An 18,670-nucleotide genomic window follows, 5' to 3' on the forward strand; every position below is an offset into this window, starting at 1 on the left:
ATGTTAATTATGCTGTAACCCTTAGAGGCTATACCTCATAAGCACTTTGATAATCATCCTAGCCACCCAACAATAATGTAAGTATCCTTATACTCTATCTCCCCTATCAATAATTTCTTTTGATGTGTTTTTCCCTATAGACTGTAAACTCCTTGTGGGCAAGGATCACATCTACCAACTTTATTATATTGAACTTTCCCAAGCACTTAGTACAGTGCTCTGCACACAATAAGTGCTCAATAAATACCACTGATTACCAGAGAATCTGGTTATATAATGGGAAGAATTTTGTGACTGTAAGGGTGAATAAGTACTACAAGGGACATTTTGGAATCTCTGGATTACGGAAGCTCTATTTCTAGAAAACTTTAAAAGTGGGACTGGCAACCATCTTTCTTGGACAGCTAATCACTCATCTGCTGCAGGCACATGGATAAAATGACCTTGAGACTCTTTGTGCTTTATGGCTGAGTTAGTATATAGTAAGCCAATGATCATTTCCAAAAAAAATAAATAAAAAATAAATTCTGGATGCTACATTTTGCGTGCCTCAACAGCAGTTGTCATTGGCATTATTTATAATCCTACAGAGGGAGGGTTGGCAACAGTACATTTCTATAAAATTTCTGGATTTTTTTTGGCCCTTGTTAATTGTAATTTTAGCTTTGGAGCTCCATCTTCCGGCAAGCCTCCTTCCTAGGATGAGATTCAGCTGATGGATAGCTGTTATCCAAGAGTACTGGTGTCCTCTCTGATCCTCCCTTCAGTAGCACTGCAGTGCTCTTACTAGATTAGCAGTAGGATGTAATAGGATAGGGAAGGAGAAAGAAAAGACTGAAACGCACTCTGTAAAAAAGGCAGATATTCTGATAACTAAGCTCTGGGATACAACCAGTAGTTATGGGGTTCCGTAAACATTATTTTGTCTTCAAACTGCTCTATGGCAAGCATCATTTTGGGGCTGAGGATTTAAAACTGCCCTGAAGACATATTTTCCACTAGAACAATCCTGTCCAAAAATACGCCACCCACTGTCCACCATAACCACCATCATCAATGGTATTATTGAGCACCTACAGGCAGATCACTACTAGGAGTTGGGGGAGGGCTAGAACAAGAAGACACCATCCTTATTAATCAATCGATCAATCATATTTACTGAATGCTTACTATGTGCAGTGCACTGTACTAAGCACTTGGGAGAGCACAAGAGGACAGAGTTGTAGGCAGAGACATGTTCTAGAGAGGGAGACAGATATTAAAATACATAAATTATGGATGTGCACATAAGAGCTGTCGGGCTGAGGGAGGGGTGAATAAAGGGTGAAATCCAACTGCCAGGACAATGTAGAAGGGAGTGGGAGAAGAGGAAATGAGGGCTTAGTTAAGCAAGGTCTCTTATAGGCCCTATCCTATAGAAGTTGACAGTCTAGTAGGGGAGCAGCATGGCCTGGTGGAAAGAACGCAAGCCTGGAAGTCACAGGAATAGGTTCTAATCCAGGCTCTGCCATTCGCCTGTTTTATCATCTTGGGCCAGTCGCTTAATTTATGAGGGTCTCAGTTACCTCATTTGAAAAATGGTGATTAAATCCTCCTCTCTCATATTTAGATTATAAGCCCCATGTGGGACAAAGGAGTGTGTCCAATGTGATTTTCTTGAATTCACTCATTCATTCAATTGTATTTATTGAGCGCTTACTTTGCACAGGGCACTGTACTAAGCACTTGGAAAGTACCCTTCAGCAACTAAATCTACCTCAGCGCTTCATACAATGTCTAGCACATAATAAGTGCTTATCATGTACCATTTAAAAAAAAAACCCAAAAACCCACATGTACATTAGTTTAAATAAATGAAAATAGATAAAAGCAAAAGGCCTTAATAGATCAACAAACTGATATGGTGATTCACAAGTGCTTAAAGTGGTTAAAGAGATGGCATAGCCAGGATCAATCAGTGGTACTTAAGAATTTGGGAGAGTAATAGTATTATTTTTTATTATAATTATTGTCATTGTTAAGAACTGTTTCTTAACAGTTTCTTAACTACATTGCAGGCACTGTTCTAAGTTAATAAGATCAGACACAAGTCCTTGTACCGCATAGGATTCACAGTCTAAGACTAAAAAGAGAATATGTGAAACAGAGTAAGAACTTGGAGATAGAGCCTCAAAGACCTGGTTCTAGTCCAAGCTCTGCCACCAAATGACAATGAACTTGGGTAACTCACTTAAGATCTCTGGGCTTCAGTTTCCTCATGTGTAAAATGGGTAGAAGATAGATTCTCAAACTTATGTGGGACAGGGAGTAGGTCTGGTCTTTGATTCCTGCATATACCAGAGCACCTCACATAGAATAAGCATTTAACATGCAGGATAACATTGGTATTAAAATATAATAACAATAATAATAATTGAAAGATCCCAGAAGAAAAACTTTAAGTTGGACAGGGATATACCAATTCAAGAATTTACTCAAGAGCTCCAATAATGCTATTTCCTTTCAAAACAATTCAATAAGTCTGACCTAAGTCCTATTGGGATTCATTAGTAGCAAACTCATTCACTTTAGGTACTTCGGAAGAATAGGATTATAATAATTTATGACTATATCCCCTGAAGAACTATTAAAACATGAATCCCGAGCATTCAACTAACTTTCTCCATTCTGGATAATTACCAATTAAGTACTCAATAATGGAATGAATTCATTTAATCAACCTTTTTCTACTCTTTTCTATAATTAAATACAAAAAACCCTGTATCAGAATAGCATCCTACTAACTTTAGACTTCCATTAAACTTAAGCTTAAAGGGCAGTGACTGTATCTGTTACCGATTTGTACATTCCAAGTGCTTAGTACAGTGCTCTGCACATAGTAAGCACTCAATAAATACTACTGAATGAATGAATGAATGAAGATAGCAGCTGGGTCTTATAGTTCTTCTAGCTCACCACAGCATCTAGTATTGGGATTGCTTAATACATATTCAACAAATACTTTTTGTTAATCAGCATCTTGGTGTGGCTATTTGGAAACCTCAAATTTAATCTAAATGGAACATTTCTCTTCTGGGACTCTGATTTAGGCCAGTAGTAGTGACCTTCAATTTCCTCAACAATTATTAATTTATATTATCTTTGCACAGTGCTGAACACTATACTAAGGGGTTTACAATTTAAAGTAGGTAATGTAGACACTAGCGATATCTGAAAGGACAGAAATATAACACAGTGGAGATAATTTTGTCCTCTCTCTTCTCTTTAAAAAAATTTTAAATATACTTAACAGAATAAACATTGAACAAATAAATAAATTAATAATTTGGGTACCTGGCATCAATGTAATACAGGCTATGAAATTTTAATATTACTTCTACAAAAGTATGAACACAACAGATCTTTTAATTGGAACAAGAAGATTTGATGTGAAATGAAGAAGACAGAAAGGTATTGGTATAGAAATCCAACTGTCTGATGTAATCAAGCTATTGTAGTTTTAATATTTAACATCCTAGTAAACAAACATCCACAAGTTTCTATCTGTTCTGTAAATTCTCCAAGAATATACTCACATCAGATTACAATGGAGGCATAGAGTTGCCTAATCTGAAGCTGTACCTACCACTTGAGAAACACTTCTAAATTGATTTGTTTCAGATGTTGAACAAGCAAACATTTTCATCATGCCTTTTTCCACATTTTTCATGGCCTCATAAGACTATATCCCTTTCATTAGAAACTGTCATATAATCCATGACTCTGACAATTTGAGGAAAGTATTAAACTATAATAGTAAATATATAATTCTCAAATCTACATCTCCAGTCCAACCCCATGGCACTTATGTCCATATCTTTAAATTATGTATAATAAATTATTCATATTGATGTTTGCCATCCCCTCTAGACTGTAAATTCACTGTGGGCAAGGACCCTGTCTGCTAATTCTGTTGTACTGTACTCTCTCAAGTGCTTACTATAGTAGTAGTCTGAACATAGTAAGTGCTCAATAAGTACCATTGATTAATTAATTGAATCAAAAATGTATTTTACAAAGACTGAATAACAAAAACAGCACGTTATTTTGGATATAATTATTTTAGAGTTATCAGATTATAAATGATGGGAAAAAATACAGATGGCTTAAGCAATTTTTTTAGGACAAAGGAAATTTAAAAGTGAAATTGGATTAGGCACATTTAAAAAACATTAAAGTGCATTACTATTTAAACCACGCTAGTTTGTTCCATATACAGAGTTCTATTTCCATTTAATTGTCTTTAAAACTCTTAAAATCAGATTCAGTTGTCTGTGACTCCTGACCCCATTCTTGATTCCCTTTTGAAAATTTCACTGTAATTTCGCTTCTGTGAATTCCTAGCAGCGTGGTTTAATTGCTGAATCATAATTTCTTATTAGTAGCCCTCTGGATTTAGCCTTAAATTTGTTTAGGGCTCTCCGATGATATATTCTGTTAATGGCAATTTACTGTAATTTAATATTTTGAGTCAATTCCATCATCTTCATTTCTGATACCTTTATTTATGGCAGAGCCACATTTTTAATTATCTCTAATAAAGTGTTTCCTACCATCCTTTGTCATCCAGATTAATGTGAATAAAATCACTAATCCTTTTGGGATTGCCTCATCTTTTCTGTTTCATGTCCCTTACTATGGTGGTTTCCTGAATGCACTGACTTTTCATCCTATTTCTGATGTGAAGCAATTTCAAAAAGAGTTGAAGATGAAGGAGAGGTTTTGAAGGAGATATCTGGGAGAAAACAGTAGAAGCAAGAAGAAGCACAGCCTCTGGGCACATTCCCTGTCAAAAATGTGACTGTTCCTACGAAGTAGATGCCTTTTATGTGTCATTATTCATTTAACCTCACTTCTAGTCCCTTATCACATTGGGATTATTTTTTCCCTTCTACTTTCTTTGCATTACTACTCTCAATCAGTGCCACATATATTTATTTTGAATTCTAAGATAGCCGTGTTTCTAAAATGAAGGGTATTAACCCACAAATTACAAAAACACTTGAGTTAAAAAAAAAATTGCCAAATAGTGCTTCTAGAATGCATTCACCTGTGTTAAGGAGGTAGGTTCACAAGAGTTGTCCTGACATCAAATAGCACTATATCCACACAGATACACACTGTTAGAAGAAAATTATTCAATTCTGCCATCATATTCTATCCAGACCCCTCAGTGATAGCATGGATTATGGCAGAACCAGACCAAGTGTGCCGAAGAGGGATCATTTTTACTTAGCAACGAACTAATAGCAACAAATCTTAAGCATTTTGGAGAATAAGCAATTTGCCTGCAAAAATCCTCAGAGTCAAATCTTCTTCTTAATTCTTATTTAACTTCAAAGTCCCTTTGATGTTAGTTTAAAATGATATGGGCCCCCATTACCTGCTTAAAAAGAATTACTAAAAAGAATATTTAAAGAATAAATAGGTATGTCCTGAGCTGCAGCTTTTATGGTAGAGGAAAAAAGAGTTTTAAAGCCTATATCCTACTGTGACAAGAGGACTGATTTAGACTTTAATAAAAAGCACAATGTTCGTAAGCTGCTAAATGTGTTGGCCAAAAAAGAAAATATACACTTTTTTCTTTGTTAATCTAAAGTTTTTCTTTGTAACAGCCACTCATTACAAGCCTGCCTAAATAATGATAATTGTGTTATTTGTTGTTAATAACAACAGTAAAATATTGGCATTTGTTAAGTGCTTACTTAGTCTATGCCAAGTTCTGTGAGGTAGATACAAGGGGGGGAGAGAGATGATATTTACTGAGTGCTTACTTCAGTGCTTAGTACGGTGCCTGGCACCTAGTAAGCGCTTAACAAATGTGATAATTAGGTGCAGAGCACTGTACTAAGCGCTTGGGAGAGTACAACAGAATTAGCAGACACATTCCCTACCTCTAGACTATAAATTCATTGTGAGCCGGGATCGTGTCTACCAACTCAGGTTGGACGTAGTCCCTGTCCCACATAGGGCTCACAATCTGATTAGGAGGGAGAAGAGGTATTTTATCCCCCTTTTACAGATGAGGTAAATAAAGCACAGAGAAGTAAAGTTAACTGCCCAAGGTCACACAGCAGGAAAGTGGCAGTGCTGGTATTAGAACTCAGGTCCTCTGATTCCCAGGCCCCTGTTCTTTCCACCAGTATAATTATCAAATGTAACTGGACAACTCGGAAGAATTCAGTTTCCATGAGCAAAGGATACACCATCGGTTTTAGCAAAACACTTGTATTAATATAGACTTTAGAATGGGATATAAAGTTCAGCAGCTAGCCTAAACATTTATGTTTGACTAATCCATTTTGAAACATTACTATTAAAACAACTATTACTGTTAATGTTGTACTTTCCATTTAATTTCTACACATAGCCTTCAGTTAAATACGAACTCAAAGTTGTATCAGGGATAATGAAGTTTTTTTGGAAGGGAAATAACAAAAATATATTAGACCTACAGAAAAAAATTAGACTGAGGTGAACATGAAAATATCTGGGATTAATAGTGCACCATCAGATGATTAGAAATCAGTAATGTGATATTGATATTAAAAAATCAGCAAGAGACATTCTCCTCCTTCCTAATGGGGGAATATATCACATAAATATTACAAAGTGATCTTCCCATTGCAGTTGACATTCATTACTCTTCTGGAATACCATGTTCGGGTTTAGGAAATAATAGCAATAACTGTGGTATTTGTAAAGCACTTATTACATTCCACTTACTATACCTAAATAATAATAATGATGATAATCATGGGATATATTTTTATAATAATAGTAGTGATAATAATGATATCTGTTAGGCACTTACTTATTTTATGCCAAGCTCCATACTAAAAACAGGGGTAGATACAAGATAGTCAAGTCAGGCCCTGTCCCGGTCCCAGTCCCAGTCCCAGTCCAAGTGGAAGGGAGAATGGGTATTTAATTCCTATTTTATTGATGAGGATAGTGGGGCCCAGAAGTTAAATTAATTACCACTCAGTTCAACTCTCCCCACTCCTCAAGAACCGCCAGTGGTTGTCCACCCACCTCCGCATCAAACAGAAACTCCTCACCATTGGCTTTAAAACAATCAGCTTCCCCCCTACCTTACCTCCTCGCTGATTTCCTACTACAACCTAGCCCACACACTTCGCTCCTCCAATGTCAGCTCCGCTCCTCACCGTACTGCAATCCCACCTAACTCATCACTGATCCCTTGCTCACATCCTCCCTTTGGCCTGGAACTCCCTCATCCTTCATACGACAGACCACCATTGTCCCCACCTTCACAGCCTTATTAAAATCACATCTCCTTCAAAAGCCCTTCCCCTTCTTTCTGCCTTGGATCCAGGGCCTTTAATCAGTTGATATGCACCCCACCCTCAGCCCCACAGCACTTACTGTACAGGAATAAATAACTGATTTTAACGACTTTATTCCCCTTCTGACTCTAAGCTCCTGGTGGGCAGGAAACATGTCTGCCAACTCTCCCTTATTATACTCTCCCAAGTGCTTAGTATGCTCTGCACACAGTTAGTGTTACTCAATAAATACCAATAAATGCCACTGATTGAAGCACCGTGGCTTAGTGGAAAGAGCATGGGTTTGGGAGTCAGAGGACGTGGGTTCTAATACCCGCTCCACCACTTATCAGCTGGGTGACTTAAGACAAGTCACTTAACTTCTCTCTGCCTCAGTTACCATATCTGTAAAATGGGAATTAAGACTGTGAGCCCCATGTGGGACAACCTGATTACCTCATATCTCCCCCAGCGCTTAGAACGGTGTTAGCCACATAGTAAGCACTTAGCAAATGCCATTATTATTACTCATTATTATCCCCAATGGGTATAATATTACCCATTATTACCCACATGGTAACCCAGTTGTGGAGCCAGGATTAAAACCCAGATCTCCTGACTCCCAAACCTGTGCCCCTTCCACTAAGCCACACTGCTTCTCTATAAAAGAACTGACAAATTAGAGTTAGGCAGTGATTCCCTCCATTCCCTCCTGCCTCCCCCCCAGCTCCATGTAACCCTGAAGAAAGTAAGTTTGTAAATGGCTGGCTGGTGGGACAAAGGATTGTGGTGGTGTGGGCATAAGTACGTGTGAAAACCTAACAGTTCGTTCAATGCTCTGGAAATCAGGACACCCGGATTCTAATTCTGGCTCTATAAGTAGGGGAATCCTTGCTTGAGAGATAGGATCAAAGAACTACCTATGGAATCCTGCTGTGTGGAAAGGCCCAGCAGAGATCTTGACACAAAATTGGCAAAAAAAATTGGAAGCTTTCATTTGCTTCCTTTCATTTTCCCTTCCACATCTAGTGCCTGTAACAACAACTTCCATTACGTGAGGGTTGGGTCAATCAACCGATGGTATTTACTGAGCATTTACTGTGTGCAGAGCACTGTGCTATGCAAGTTCACTATGGGCAGAGAATGTGTCTGCTTATTGTTGTATTGTACTCTCCCAGGCACTTAGTACAGTCTCCGCTCACAGTAGGTGCTCAATAAATACAACTGAATGAATGAATTTTGGAGAGTACAATATAACAGAGTTGCAGGACACTTTCCCTACCCACAGTGAGTAGAGTATAGAAGGGGAGATAGACATTAACATAAACAACTATAATCAGGAGTACTGTAGTATATTCAACTATAATAGCACAAGTATGACATATTTTACTATAAAAATAGAATTGTTTTTTGTAATATATTAATTTATAAGTATATAATTTATAGATAAGTACATAATTGCTTGAATGAATACCAGAGTGTCTGTGGATACAGGTCCAGGAGAATTATAGTGAGGTAGGCACAAGGAAATTCAATTATAAATCCACGGACTTAACGTTATGGCTACTTCTAGGGTCTTCATGTTAACGGTCTATTATTTACCTTTAACAACTATTGAAGAGAAATTATTGCACAGATATAATTTGCATTTTTTTGGAATAGGAATTTTTTAAACGATCCTACACATGTATAAATGCCTTTCAAACTATATTATTTTAAATAACTGGAAAGCAGATTATCATTTCTAGGTTGCTAGCTTGTTGTGGGCAGGAAATTCATTCATTCAATCGTATTTTTTGACCATTTACTGTGGGTAGAGCACGTGTCTACCAACTCTGTTATACTGTACTCTACCAAGCACTTAGTACAGCGCTCTGCACATAGTATGCACTCAAATGCCACTGATTGATTTCTATAACATATTAGCTATATACTCTCAGACTATAAAATTAAAATAATATTGCTCAAAGTGACTTTTCAAAGTAAAACAGTAAGCCAGAAATTTATCTAGAATATGAATTCTTAATTTCTGTACCCCAGTTTATCATCATATTAGCCAAGTTATGCCATCTCATTCCATTTGGGGCTGTTTTCTTTTCTACTCCACATTTAAACAAAACAAGAACTAACCACGTGAGTAGTTTTCAAGGTATTGCCATCAAATCTGCATAAGCTTGAGCCATCTTCAAGGAACACATCACATTCTTCTAGTTCTTGAGCATTGCAAGGAGGCTTCTCTTTGTCTGGATTTGGATTCTTAAACCAAAAATTAAGAAAATATATTAATACCCGGAATACAGGCTTGAGAGCAAATTAAATGACAAATAATTATCACATTACTATTTGAATGCTTTTCATTAATCACATTATACTAACTCTTCATATGTACCTTTGCTTATTACATGAATGCTTTGGAACTTCGCTAGTTTCAACAGTTGATACACTTTTAAACAAACCCCACTCAATGCTCTCTAGACATAAACAAAGAACACCAACTTTCTATTACAACTAAAGCATAGTCTGAGAACATTTCAGGACAACCAGCCTATTTTTGTGATGACTGATTTGTGCTCACCACCAATTCTAAAAAACAAAAAAACAAAAAAAAAAACACCCTAAAGATCTCTCTGCCAATTAGCATTGGATTCCATGGTGGTTGCAGATGAAAGACATAAATGTGTCAGTGTTAATAAATATAGCACAATAAGAGATAGTAGGGCTGGGTGAAGTGTTACAATTGAAATTTCTTAGGTTTTTGTTTTGACATATAGAAGTGATAGAAAAAGCAAGACTACTCACCGTATGGAAGTCCCTTTCTCCCTTCCCTTGTGTGGCTCCCTTCAGCACCAATGGGTAATCCCTGAAAGTGTTGGAGAGAAGTTTTACAGCCCTGACTGCTAACTAACCTGCCCCTTCTTCAGGAAAAGAAAAGAATTGGGCTTTATTTTCACTGGAAAAGAAAACTGAAAATATGTTTTTAAATTGGGAGCCTGGGTGTCATTTCTGCTCTGTAAAGCACATCTAAGGAGACAATCAAATTTCTGATGACACTGATTTTTTGAAGGTGCCAATTTAAGAAAAGCCAGAGAGATTATTTCCGAAACTCTATAAAATAAAAATGTTGTTTTCCTTCATAATAAATAACCTTTTAGTGATTAAAAAGAAGGGCTAATTCATTTTGCTACAGGACAAGAGAAATAGGAGTGAAGGAGAGAAGAGCAGTGAAAAAGAAAGAAAAGCCAGAGATCTGGACATTAAAGGCAAATCTATAATTGAAGAAATGTCCTTAGAATTTAATTGGCAGTATTTTCTTTTTAAATGTTAATTTTGGAGCTGGAATTTCAAAAAGTAGATCCGACTCTCCATTATCTGTGCTAAGGGAAGCCAGGAGTAATTGAAATCTATTGACTAATGCGGCCAATATATTCAAACTCTCCCATCACTAAACCTGTTATCAAAATTGTTCAAAAGTAGCAAAATAGACTGATCCAAAGAGAACCTCTCCCTTGGGGCTTCAGGCCTGGATGCCCAATAATTTAATTCCTTCTAACCTTCCACACGATCCACGATGGAGAGCAGCAACTTGGAAGTTGACTCTGACGAGGGACTCCCCAAAGGTTTGTCTTCTACTCTATTGTAATGGCCCCCCCACATCAGGAATCGCTGGCCTGGCCTGCCCCAGTCGTGGTCGATGGCTGTCTGAAGGACTGTTTTAATCCAGGAATCTGGGGCCAGTCTGGGGCTTCTTAAACTTCCCTCATACCCTGTCAGGCTTAAATTTATACCAACCCAACCTGTTGCTTCTGGATTAGGACCCAAGAGCCAGATCCAGCATATGGACAACTGTAGAGTTGGCCTTCAATTTTAAACAAATATTACATTTGAAATTTTAATTTTTTTTTTAAATTCAGATCTTTGGTGCTCAGTTTCTGTTACATTTCCTCAGAAATATAAATTTGTATTGTTTTGAACCCTTATAAGATTAAACAGCAACTCTCCTTTCTTTGATAGCATTTTTTTCCTCTCTGAAACACTTTGAATTGAATAGTGAGTAAAGCCCACTTCAATTTAGAATTTGATGATGACATCTATTTACCCGAGATAATAGCAGACCTGTAGTTTCTTAGCCCAAGGGCCCATTTCCTGTAAAGAATATTTTAGTTATTTTTTTTTTTTATGGGATGAAACCAATTAAGACTGCTAAGCAGGATATAACAATACCCTTGAAATTTGAATTCAGAGTGTTTTTGTTTTCTTTTTTCCCCAGACTCCACAGTGGGATTCTCTCACCTGGAGTTCATAAACATTTTTAGTAGACTGAAATCTTAGGTTTTAAGGTACTGAGAAATAGTTCAATGCCTTAAAAACTAAGTTTTCATTCTACTATATAATAATGATCAGTTCTTTAGTTACTCTGGCTTGTTTTATAAAGGAATTTGTGAGTTAGTTTCATTTTTGATGGTAATGGGTCATTTTGGTGGGTAGGTAGATTCGTTCTCAATTGGTTTCTATGGCTTGTTGAAAATGCCCATTTGGGAGTCATATCTTGATAACCTCAGATGCCTGAAATGGACTGGTTATGTGCACTGGAATATTTTATAAAGTGTTGATTCAATAACAGTGGGTTAAAATACCAGATACTACCCAAAAATGAAATTTGCAAAAGCTGTGGCCCATAATAAAAATCTCTTAAATCTTATAAATTCAAGAAATCATTGAAAGAGGCATCCTCAGTTTTCTGAGTCATTCCAAGAAAGTCTGAATTCGAAGTAAATTTAATCGAGATAAGAAGGAAAACAACAAGAAGACTGGTAAAGACAACTGAAAAAGAAAGGATAGAATAAATTGCAAATGCCATTTAAATATATTAAACTTAAAATTCATTATACATTTGAATATTGTACTACTTATATTTATATTACTTATAAACTATTATAAGTAGTAATTTACTTATTTTTGAAGATCATTACAATTATAATTTGTCATGATGATCTGTTTCTTGGGTGATTCTGACACCAAAGAATTAAGATCTGTGGCCTATCCTAATGGAAATTAAACTGTTATTAAGTGGTTATTAAACAGATATCCAGGGTATTTATGTTATCCATACTCATTCTTATGCAATTACAAAAGAGAAAAATCATAGAAAAATCAGATCCAATTGGTAACTGTCAGGCTTATTCCCCTTAGTCTTATTTAATGGCTTTCTCTTAATTATTGAACAAGTTCACTTAAAATTGTTCAAAAGGCACCCCAAATTTCAAATGATCACAAAAACCTTTTTTCTATTCAATGTCTCTTTCATTTCATGTCTCATTCCCTGTCTATATTCCTTGGTTTCCTTAAACTCATTCTTTTCATTCTGTACTTTCTAAATTTAAGAGAAGCTTATTTAAGCAGAAAGTGAACCAAGACATTTCCATCACAATTTTAAGCTATTTAATCAATCCGCAGATCTCTTATTTGAACCATCTGCTAAACTAAGACTGTTGATGCCTACCAGTTCCTTTAAAGGAATTGGTATGATTCATGATCAAAGAATTATGGCAGACCTATAAAATTTCTCTTAAACTCTTTCAGAGACTGTCCATTAATACTGGAGGAAGACAAAAAGAAAGGCATTATTTCAGTTTGCAGAAGTATTGCTTGTAAAAATCCTAATTAAACAATTGGCACACCGACGTACAAAGAAGAGCTAACTACATACTTAACATGAAATAAAGTGCTATTTTTACGCAGATATGAGTCTCATGGCAAATCAACACATACAGTTGAGTTCTTACCCAATGCTGTGTAACACAAAACTCTTAATATAGATTGCGTGCCTTGAATATATGCTGCATATATGCATACTACTTTCTTCTGACATCACTGAAGAGCCAGCTCAACATACGCTAATGGAAGAACAGTCGCCAGTTCCCTAGCAATGCTCTATTCCAAAAGCATAGTGAATACACGCATTATGGAAGAACTAGGTTTACATTAAGTTGTCCTATATCATGGGGTTTGTCTTCTTCCAAAGCCCCATGTAAAGGAAAACTCACTCACACAGGCTTATCACTTAATAGGGGCTGGGCAAATAGATAAATTAGGAGACCCAGGACCAGTCCTTCAAAGTCACAGTGAAGAGAGTCGCACTGTAAAAATTCAACTTCAAAACCTGATAATGTTGACCATGGCACAGAAATCAACTAGTAGCATTTATTGAGCACCAACTGTTTGCACAATACTATAGTAAGTGCTTGGAAAAGCACAACAAATATAAAAGATGTGGTCTCTGCTATCAAAGAGCTTAAAATCAAATGGGGGAGATGGGCCAGCACAAATTATTTATGAAAAGTAGAAGCTGGAGAACCAAAAAAATGCCAACTCTTGATTGTATGAGTATGTAAGGATAAATAGATGAACATGTAAGTGTTAATTAACCTCTCTCTCTATGTTTATATGTGTATATATATGCATATACATATGTGTACATATACATATGTATACTTCCTATTGAGAAGTACATGAACACGAGTGCTGTTGAATTGTCACGACCTTGGAAGGTGGAGGAGCATAATTGGTGAACGTCTCCTGGAAATGGGCTCTCCGAAGACTTTGAAGAAATGATTCCAAGCAGGAGTGAATGAGCAAGAACTGAAAGTGGAGGGAGTTGAGAACTAGATTGCAAACTTCTCCACGAGACTGGTACTTATTTGAGGGCAGGAATTATGTCTACCAACTCTGTTGTACTGGATTCTCCCAAGTGTTTAGTACAATGCTTTGTCCAGAGTAAGCATTCAATTTACAATGCTTTGTCCAGAGTAAGCATTCAATCAATACCAATGATTGATTGAGATGAGGTTAGCTCCATATGTCAGTGAAATCTTGGACCAGATTCCAGACGAGAGGGAAAAGAGCAGTACCATCAATCATAGCCACATGCAACAGCATATTCTTGAACATATGTAAATATCTGTAATTTATATTAATATCTGTCTCTCCTGCTAGACTGTAAGCTCCCTGTGGACTGGGAACTTGTCTACCAACTCTGTTATATCGTACTCTCCCAGGTGCTGAATACAGTGCTCTTCACACAAGCGCTCAATACATTCGATTGATCAATTGAATATGACACCAAAAGCACTCTGTGTCCAACAGAGGAATATTAAGTGACATTTTGTACTTGACACAGAAGTGAGGGCAACGTTTTTGAGCTCCAAAATGATGTAAAAGGCAAGGACAATGCTAAATATAGGATAGAGAGAGTGGCTTGTGGCTAACTTCGGGCTCTTCTTGGCTCCGAATCCAACAGCCACAGCCACTTTCCAGTATTCTCCAAGTTGAAAATGCCTTAAGCCACCACTACTTGCTCATACCCCACAACCTTTGTGGCTGGAAAAAGAGGAGAAATTGGGAGATGTGGCATATGAGGGGCAGTTACTCCCTGACTTGGCAAGCCCAGTGAGAGACTTCTAGGCTAGAGTTCAACACTAGAAAATACAGGAATTATCTGCATGAGATCGACAGTGAGCAAAGATTTGCTGAACACTTTCTTCAAAGACAGTACCTTCTGATTTTTTTCTTTGAATCTCTATATCTGTCACCCGTTGTCTGATTTTTATAGTTCTTTTGGGAAGAGCGTGAGGTTACAGAAGTTGTTTGACTGTTCAAGGGAAGGAATGACAGTATTCTACACTTAAAGTCTAAGTGAAAAGCTTGTCTGCTAGCCAGTCAAACATTTATTTAGAGTGGTGACTTGGAGAAGAGTTTTGAGCATATTCCCATGATCACTGTACTCCTTTATTCAGTTCCCATTTTCTACACTTCCATTACTAAGTACACCTTTTTACTTGGAACTTTACCACTCAACGAATAGATTTTCATGAGAATCTATTATGTGCAGAGTGCTAACTGGAGCCCGTTGTTGGGCAGGGATTGTCTGTATCTGTTGCCAAACTGTACATTCCAAGTGCTTAGTACAGTGCTCTGTACATGGTAAGAGCTCAATAAATGTGACTGAATGAATAGTGAACTTCTGTGCTTCCTCCAGAGAAGCTGCGTGGCTTATTAGCAAGATATCAGGGTTGGGAGTCAGAGGTCATGGGTTCTAATCCCGCTCTGCTACTTATCAGCTGTGTGACTTTAGGCAAGTCACTTAACTTCTTTGTGCCTCAGTTACCTCATCTGTAAAAGGGGGGTTGAGACTGTGAGCTCCACATGGGACAACCTGATTACTTGTATCTACTCCAGTGCTTAGAACTGTGCTTGGCAAATAGTAAGTGCTTATCAAATACCACCATTATTAATATTATTATTCTATCATTTATAAGCCACTGTAAACATTTTAAGATACATATATTTCAGTCTCACAAATTTAATTTCCCCTCAATAGAAAACTAATTTTCCTTCACCATTTTGGACCATTATGACACTAATAAAAGGTTGTAGGCTACAAATGCCCTGCTTCTAACATGTAGAGCTGAAGGGGATAAATCCGGAACCCACTGTATCCGATGAGGTAGACTGAGCGGCCTTGTCTGGCCCGAATCTCTGCCTATACACAGGGTTGAAGTCTTGGGACCTCTCCCCGGAAAGAGATCGCAGATGAATGTAAGCAAGCATCTTGTAGCAAATTATTGAGGCACTACTCTACCTAGTCAACTTCATGTTGTTGGCAGCACATTCCACTAACTCTTTACATGAGATAGAGGATCACAACTCCCTGTAGCCGGTGGACCTCTATCTGGACCAAGGACTGCAGTTGGTGCCTAACGAGATCCAGCATGGTGCTGTAGTCCCCCCATGTCCCAACCATAGCCAAATGGGAGGTGGTTGGGTAACATCCCTCTACATCTGTCTGTGTTATTCTGTGCCCATATAAGTTCTCTAGTAAAGATTTGTAGTACTGCTATATTGGTCCCTGTATATTCTGTGCTATCCTTGGTGGTGTCCGTGAAAGCTGAACCTGAGTCTATCGTCTCAGAGTTCAGTGGCATTTAGGGCAAAAGCACTAAGTTTTTCAGCCTCCTCTATGGATTGAAAATATCCCAATCACAAGTGTCATCATTCCAATCAAAAGTGGTATTCCCTCAGTGGAAAGAGTTGCAGGATCATTCGTGAAAACCTTAGGACTTTATGACAACTGAGAAGATACTGCATTCACTTATTTCGAATTGCTTACCATTTCTTCAGAGGTCAGGTGCATAAGACGTTCTGCGATCGCAGCACATTGAGCCGAGTCCCTCAGGAATTCCCCTTGTTCATCCCCGATAATTAGCTCTGGCCAAGTGGGTCCTTCATCTTTCTTAATTAAAGAAACTTCCAAACTAAACAAGAGGAGAACAGTTATATTACTAGAGGTTAGAATGAGAAATTACTTTGAAAATAATACCCCACGTAGAAAATTATTTCTCTCAAATGAGCAAGTCTTAGTCTCTAAAGGGGAACACCTTAATACCTTAGGCCCATGATAAACACTATGAAGCAACAGGGCCCAGGTGGACAATGAAGGATATTGCAGGAAACCGACAAGTTAGTAATATACTAAAAAGACAGATTGTAAAATTTAGTCCAGAAGGATTTTTCTCTGCCTTCGGAATAAAAGGGGGATGCAGGGGTAGGTAGTGGGGAGATAGCCACTTAGTAATAATAACAATAATAATAATAATAGCATTTAAGCGCTTACTACATGCCAGGCACTGTACTAACCACTGGGGTGGATACGAGCATATCAGGTTGGACACAGTCCCCGTCCCACATGGGGCTCACAGTCTCAAATCCCCATTTTATAGATGGGGTGACTGAGGCAGAGAAGTGAAGTGACTTGCCCAGGTAACAGAGCAGACAAGTGGAGGAGTTGGGACTAGAGCCCATGATCTTCTGACTCCCAGGCCGGTGCTCTATCCACTTCACCATGCTGCTTCCCACTTCATGAGAATGGTTTCCTTTCCCATGGCTCCAGGGTCCAACATTATTCCTGCCACCTTTAGAGCCTAGGTCCCAGGTCCTGTGCCCTCTTGACCCATGGCCCCACTGCCCAGACATTCTTCTAACCCAAGGAGAGCCAAGTAGGGACGGGGCAAAGATTGGCAGGAAGGCTACAGGGCCAATACCACAAGGACTCGTTACCGAAACGCATAGCCACAAGAATCATGGCAAGTACCGGCACTTGTGTCAGTGGGTGAAAAGTTGGCCTGAATAGCCTAGTAATTTATATTTTCCTAGGCAACATACACAGTAATTAAAAAAAGTGAATTTATGTAAATCAAATGGGCTTATCAAGAATTCATTAAAAGACCACCTTCCACAGATTTGATTTAAAATTCAATATCACATTATGTAATTACATTTTACACCTGATACAAAACTATGTATTAAAAGAGTAATTGAATAAATTAAGCTCTCACTGCTGAAACCAAATACTACATTACCTGAATTAAAATCTGCTATACACTGAATTTAGCTCAATGCCTACCACCTGTCCTAATCAGTTATGTATAACTAGATTCCCAAATAATCACTGCTGTACAAAAGAAGCCTGTTTCTGCCCTGGTCTGAGTTCTGCTTCTGACACATGTCACCAGTCTCTCCACTCATTCAATGATCCTTGCCCAGCTTGCATTTCCTGTCCTTCTTACTTCAGAAACCAGCTGCTGCTGGAAGTTCAAACTCACAAGATCTCCAAAGCAGCAGAAAAGCCATTACTGCTGACTGCAGCACAGGCTGGCTTCTCCGGCCATATTGTGGAAGGGGAAACACAAAAGGTAGAAACCAACAATGGCTCATTATAAAAAAGAGAGAGAAATCAAATAGTAGATGATGTGAACTTTTAAAAAAGAATGGGAAAGACGTATGAAAATTTGAGGGCAAATATAAGGAATATGAACAGAATGTAGGTGTTTCTCAAGGTTTCATTCCGAATCACTTAATCTCACGTCGCATTCACTCCCGTTACCTACCAACATTCTGCAGATGATTCCCAAGTATCCGTTGCTAACCCTGACCTCTCGCTTCCATGGCAATCTCACATGGGCAACACTTCAGGCTCAGTACTTTGAAAACTGAGCTCCTCATCCACATTGTCTCTTCCTCCACCTAACTTTCCTATCACAGTTGACACCACCATCAACCTTCCTGTCTCGGAACCGCAATCAACCAATACTACTAAGCACCTAATCTGTGTAAAGAACTGTACTAAATGCTCAGTGTACACAAGAGTTGGTAAGCATAATCCCTGCCTTCAAGAAGCATAAGATACAATGGGGGATATAGACAATACGCATCCTCTATGTACTTGGATCTATTACCTTTGGACATTTGATATTTACTCCAACCCCAACCCCACAGCACTTACGTAT

At 37.9% G+C, this 18,670-nt stretch overlaps 1 protein-coding gene across 1 annotated transcript in view; it reads right to left on the reverse strand.

Annotated features, from left to right (window-relative positions):
* The window catches only part of NUDCD1 (NudC domain containing 1), a 75,811-nt gene that overhangs the window by 12,792 nt on the left and 44,349 nt on the right, over positions 1 to 18,670 (reverse strand). Inside the window, exons 7-8 of the mRNA XM_029062390.2 lie at positions 16,495 to 16,639; positions 9,459 to 9,584 (exon numbers count right to left, since the gene is read on the reverse strand). Of these exons, the coding sequence (XP_028918223.1) occupies positions 9,459 to 9,584; positions 16,495 to 16,639 (271 nt within the window). The remainder of the gene's footprint in view (positions 1 to 9,458; positions 9,585 to 16,494; positions 16,640 to 18,670) is intronic.

The sequence above is a fragment of the Ornithorhynchus anatinus genome, chromosome 4, assembly GCF_004115215.2.
Source record: "Ornithorhynchus anatinus isolate Pmale09 chromosome 4, mOrnAna1.pri.v4, whole genome shotgun sequence".
Taxonomy (NCBI): Eukaryota; Metazoa; Chordata; class Mammalia; order Monotremata; family Ornithorhynchidae; genus Ornithorhynchus; species Ornithorhynchus anatinus.